The sequence below is a fragment of the Octopus bimaculoides genome, chromosome 17 (genome assembly GCF_001194135.2).
Source record: "Octopus bimaculoides isolate UCB-OBI-ISO-001 chromosome 17, ASM119413v2, whole genome shotgun sequence".
NCBI classification, from domain to species: domain Eukaryota; kingdom Metazoa; phylum Mollusca; class Cephalopoda; order Octopoda; family Octopodidae; genus Octopus; species Octopus bimaculoides.
The window spans coordinates 8,057,074-8,063,156 of record NC_068997.1 but is presented as its reverse complement, the minus strand read 5'-3'; the positions used below and the strand labels follow the sequence as shown (position 1 = coordinate 8,063,156).

General features: G+C 38.7%; 1 protein-coding gene across 1 annotated transcript in view; it reads left to right on the top strand.

The window, feature by feature from the left end:
- Positions 1 to 1,502: 1,502 nt before the first annotated feature.
- LOC106872163 (transient receptor potential cation channel subfamily M member-like 2) overlaps positions 1,503 to 6,083 on the top strand; it is a 36,344-nt gene continuing 31,763 nt past the window's right edge. Inside the window, exons 1-3 of the mRNA XM_014919045.2 lie at positions 1,503 to 1,644; positions 3,058 to 3,238; positions 3,647 to 3,810. Coding sequence (XP_014774531.2) covers positions 3,085 to 3,238; positions 3,647 to 3,810 — 318 coding nt within the window. The 5' untranslated portion in view covers positions 1,503 to 1,644; positions 3,058 to 3,084. The remainder of the gene's footprint in view (positions 1,645 to 3,057; positions 3,239 to 3,646; positions 3,811 to 6,083) is intronic.

The following is a 6,083-nucleotide window of genomic DNA, read 5'->3' as shown; positions in this document are numbered from 1 at the left end:
CAAAAGGGAGATATCTATTCCATTGTGTTACTGTTATTTTATAAAAATAGATTCTAGTGATTTAAAGGAACAAATTCAATAAAGGACATGGGAAAGTCAAAAAAATGGGTTAAGAAATATAATCTAGTAGGCTTTTGATACATCAGGTAATAATTCCTTTAAACATACCACTTTCAAGTCAAACAGAGAATTAACATAGACTATCATTTATGATATTATAGATGAAATAAATCAAATTGTGTGATTATCTGCCTGTGGTCTCCCTCATCAAAAACAAAACATTATGAGAATTAAGTCACACCACAGAGCATTCACTAAAAAAACGAAGGGCATGACTGATGTTGATTATCAGGACTGCCTTAAAACATTGAAACTATATTCTCTCTGGGGCTGCTGTGAGCACCGCATCATTTTGTACAATGTAGAGAATATAGCACCAGCATTGCTGAAAGAAATTTAACATTAGATTCAAAATTCATCCAAAGCTGGGGGCTATGTGCCATATGTCCCCTACACAATTCAGGCTCACAACACATTAATTCACTGCAATACAATTTCTTTTCCTTAACAGGCCCTGCTCTGTTTAACATTTTCCCAAAACAAACCAAAGAAGAAAAAGATCCAATCACCTTCAAATGTAACCTGGACAAATTTCTTCAGGTGATGCCAGATAAGCCATCTATACCTGGATACATCTCAGTCAACATCTTTCTGCTTGAAAGGGGTCATAACACCATGAAACTTGATTCAAAAAGTACTTAACATGATTCTATCAGGTTGTGCTATTAAGTTAGACAGGAGAGGAAATGATAAGTTCAACAAGTGCAAACATCTAAGTTTCTTTTTTTTTTCCTTCGGGTATTAGCATGTATGAGGTTGTATATATTTCGTATATCATTCTATTTTTTTATTGCTTTGTGCCCAAAGCCGTTTTAGGACAGAAAGTATGAGCAGGAAGGGAGTCCCAGGGGAGGAATAATGCCTTAGGAGAGCAAGCATTATTGTTAGTGTGGGGTCTAGTCTAATGAACACAAGAGATGTGTGTACCAGTGATAGCCAGGTAAGGTGGCAAGAGACCAACCAGCTCTGAGGAGCAGAGGCTATTGTAGTACTGGTAGAAAAGGCAAAGAGAGGACACATCACATTCATGGGTCAGAATTTGGTGTGTATTGGTGACTTCATGCTAATCAATTGAGAAACCTTTTTTTCTTTCTGGATGTGGTCATATGATATTTGTATGTGTAGCAGCAGTACCATTCCAGATATGGAATCATTATTTCACTGTGTACCACATTTTCTTTATTTACTTCTGATGGCAAAATATTTCTTGTTTTTTGTTTTCAATTTCTAAAATCAGTCATTTCTTTTATTCAACTAAATTAAAAGATATCTATCCTTTGCTGTTTATGAATTTATGTCTCTATATCTGTGGATATTTGTATTTTGCAGTGTGGCTTCTTTTATTGATTTTGCTATTTTCCCTTTTCTACCTTCCCCATCAAAGTTTAACGTCAGCTGTTTATTTGGTTTAGGTATGTCTTTGACAGATGCATTAGTGATGAGGAAGAGGTATTAAGTCCATCTGAGAGTACTGATGCATTTGGTGAAGTAAAGTTTGTAGGATATGGCCGGAAAATTGCAAAGGTAATTGTTTTAAATTTTTATTGATATCTGTTTGTAGAAATTGTATCCAATAATTAGTTCATAGTTTTGTCAATGGATTTGTGTAGCAGCAACATTTTACATGCTTTTTGTGAATTGGCAATTATTTTACATATTGATGTGTATACCATCATGCTCCCCCACATCTCATCTTCTACACTCGTCCTTTCTTTATCCCTGATATTTGGCTACCATAATCATCTGCAGGCAGAGTAGGCACATTCTACTAACCCTCTTTATTACCTTCCTCTTTCCTCCCCCCCCCCCTCATAGAACCACTTCCTTTCCTCTATATTAATTCTCCAGCCATGCTCTGTCGCCTCTGCCACACTCTCTCCTTGGAACCACCTCCATTTCTTACCATCATCCTCCAGCTTTGCTCTTGTAGTGAGAATATATATTCAATATTATGTGTTGATATTAGTTACCACTACACTCTCTTCTCTGTGCTCTACTTTCTTCATCCCTTTATCACTTCCAATGCCCTTACATAGCTAACATAAAGCCCCTCTCCCTGACCTATTTCTATATCTCTCATCTTGAAATTCTACTGTTCCCCTTCCCCCCATCATCTCATCTATTTTGCCCTCCTCACTGTGCTTTGAGGGTTTGTCCTGACATAGTTGCCGACATCTCTCTCTCTCTCTCTCTCTCCACCTCCATCTTTCTCTCTAAGTCTCCTTCTCCCTTCTTCTCCAACTGGGGTATCCTTGTATCTTTTCCATAGCTAAATACCTACTTCTATCCCTCTATTATTACTTTTAACCTCTCATCAAAACCACCTCCCTCAATACTATTACCCCCAGTCAAGGGCACTTTGTCTTGTCTTGCAAGTTATTTGCTGACTCTGCTGGGGCCATGAAAAAAGCACCCAGTGCACTCTGTAAAGTGGTTGGCATTAGGAAGGGCATCCAGCCAAAGGAAGCATGCCAAAACAAACTATAGAGTTTGGCGTAACCCTCCAGCTTGCCAGCCCCAGGCAAAGCAATAAATCATCACAATGAAATTTGTTCACTAAATTGTTCACTAAATTGTTCACTAAATTGTTCACTAATTTGTTCACTAAATCAGCACAATGAAATTTGTTCACTAAATTGTTCACTAAATTGTTCACTAAATTGTTCACTAAATTGTTCACTAAATTGTTCACTAAATTGTTCACTAAATTGTTCACTAATTTGTTCACTAAATCATCGCAATGAAATTTGTTCACTAAATTGTTCACTAAATTGTTCACTAAATCATCACAATGAAATTTGTTCACTAAATTGTTCACTAATTTGTTCACTAAATCATCACAATGAAATTTGTTCACTAAATTGTTAGTATTTGAATGCTTTTTTCATTGTATGAAACATTAGATTACATAAGTCAAATGTTTTCTCTCACATACAGTTTGTCCGTGCAGATCACAAAATTTCTATGGAAATAATAATTTATATGATAAGAAATATGTGGAGTTTATCATTGCCAAAGCTACTTATTTCTGTGACTGGAGGAAGAAAAGACTTCTTGTTGAGTTCACATCTTAAAGAAGCTTTTGGATATGGTTTGGTAAAAGCTGCAAGAAGTACAGGTATAGTTTTATTGTAAAATTTAATACTCCTTTCTACTATAGGCACAAGGCCTGAAATTCGGGGGAGGGGGGCTAGTTGATTTCATAGACCCCAGAGCATAACTGGTACTTATTTAAATGACCCTGAAAAGATGCAAGGCAAAGTTGATCCTGGTGGAATTTGAAAGTAAGTATTTCGCCTGGTGTGCTAACAATGTATCAATGATTAAATCACCTCCAGTTAATGACTGGTGCATATTTCATTAACCTTACATGGACAAAGAAAGCATTCAACTCTTGTGTGAGATTTGAAGTTAGAATGTGAAGGAATATAACTAAATACCAGAAGGTATTTAGTCCCAAACTCTCCCATCATTTTAGAATATGAAATCAATATTTGAATATAATTATTGATCTTTTGTTTTGCAGGTGCCTGGATCATGAGTGCAGGTTTACATACTGGAGTTGTGAAATATACTGGAAAAGCTATATATGATAATGAAAGCACATTGACAGGTAGCAATAAACTGGTGACGATTAGTATTGCAGCATGGAACTGCGTACGAAACAAGGACACATTAAGGAAAGAGGATGTAAAATTCTGTTTCACGATATTTTCTTTTTCCCTTCAATGTTTTATCCTATTCTTCCTCATCGTCACCTTCTTTATCCTTTAGTATCTGTTCTCCATGCTAGCATGGGTTAGACGGTATGACCAGATTCGGCAAGTAAGACAACTGCATCAGATTCCAGTCTGATTTTGCTTGGTTTCTACAGCTGGATGCCCTTCTTTAGTGTGTGCTGAGTGCATCTAGTGTGGCTCCAGCATGGGCATTTTTACATGGTGCCAGCATGAGTACTTTTTATGTGACACCAACACGGAGCTCTTGCAGGTCAGTCCTCTTCATCAGGTTGAGTGGCATTAACACTTCTTCTGTGCAGAATGTGTCTTGTTGAGTATAGCAAGGTGCCAGATATCTTAGTCCTTTGTCACCTTCTCCACAAGGTGCAGTGTCCTGAGGATGTCCTTCAATAGTTTGTTCCATTTCTTCTTCGATCCCCTGCTTTCACGAGTCTCGTCCACTTTGAGTGATTGGCACTTTATGAAACTGTTGACATCCATCTGTATCGTATGACCAAACCAATGCAGTCTTTTCTTTTGCACAGGGCATCTAATTTCCCTCAGCAGGCTAGCACTCTGTCACACATGTACACTTGCATTGCACATCCAGTGGAGCATACTAACCTCATTCCCCTCTAGCCTTTGCATGCCCTCTTCATTCTGTCTCACTCCCCTGTAAAATTACTGTTCATATACATGCATCATACAATCTTCCTTTCATTCACAGAAAGAGACTTTTGGTTGTCAACAGATGTAACAGCTGTCTGAATTTTCTCCACCTTATTCTTATTCTAGCTATTACATCTTCTGTACATTCTCTTTCCCTACTGATTTGGTCTCTTAGGTAGCAGAAATTATCCACTCCCTCTAAAAAGCTTTTGGGGCATCTGAGAAAATCAATTTCACAAGTATCTGTAATTTTTATGGCTTCTGTGGATTCTTCCACTTATGAACAGTGCTTTCTGTAACCTTTCTATTATTCCACTGTGCCTCTTATGTGTCCATAGCTTGCACTGGCTCAGCATATGGAATTCCTACCTACACCTTCTCTACAAATGAAGCAGGGCCACTTACTGAAGTGGGGAGGTAAAACCTTAACCTTTGCTAAATTAACTTTAAGGCCCTTAGATTCCAGGTTTTGCTTCCACACCTGGAACTTCTTTTCTAGCTCTGATATAGAACCTGCTATGAAGGTAAGATCATCAACATAGAGAATTTTCCAGGAGCCACAAGTGTAAAATATAAATTTGCTGAGTCACAATGTTATTTATGGTCAGTGGTGATCTTCTTCAGTCATGTGTGGGCAGTTATCATTAATACACCCCACACACACACACACAACCATGTGGTTGGTAAGCAAGCTACTTACCACACAGCCACTCCTGTACGGTAAGCAAGCTACTTACCACACAGCCACTCCTGTACCTATAAATACATATATTTGCTACACGGATCTGAAACATAGGCCATGACTACTGAAGACATGCTTAAGCTTGAAAGAAACAAAGCTAGTATGATTCACTGGATGTGTAATGTCAGTGTGCACACACGACAGAGTGTAAGCGCCCTGAGAGAAATGTTGTACATGAGAAGCATCAGATGTGGTACACAAAAGAGACTACTGTGCTGGTATGGTCGTGTGTTATGTATGAATGAAGCCAGCTGTGTGAGGAAGTGTCACTCCCTAACAGTGGAAGGAGCTCTGTGAGATATGCCTGCAAGTAAAGTGAGATCACAGCCATAGCCTACACTAGTGTTGCATAACCAGCCCACTTAAAAATAGTATCTTTAGATCGTTGGGTGACATGCAGTGCAAAACCTGTTGAGTCAAGTAAATCAAAATCAAATCAAGTCACAATCAAATGAAAATTGTAGTTATGGCCAGTGCTGCCTGACTGGCTCCCATGCTGGTGGCACACAATAAGCACCGTTCATGTGTGGGTTGTTGCCAGTGGTGCTTGACTGGCTCCCCATGCTGGTGGCACGTAAAAAACACCATCCGAACGTGGCTGATGCCAATGCTGCCTCACTGGCTTCTGTGCCAGTGGCATATAAAAAGAACTCACTCCACTCTCAGAATGGTTGGCATTAGGAAGGGCATCCAGCCGTAGAAATATTGCCAGATCAGATAGGAACCCAGTGTGGCCTCCTGGCTTGCCAATCCCCAGTCAAACTGTCAAACCAATGCCAGTATGGTAAACAGACATTGAACGATGACGATGTTGATGATATGTATGTATATAT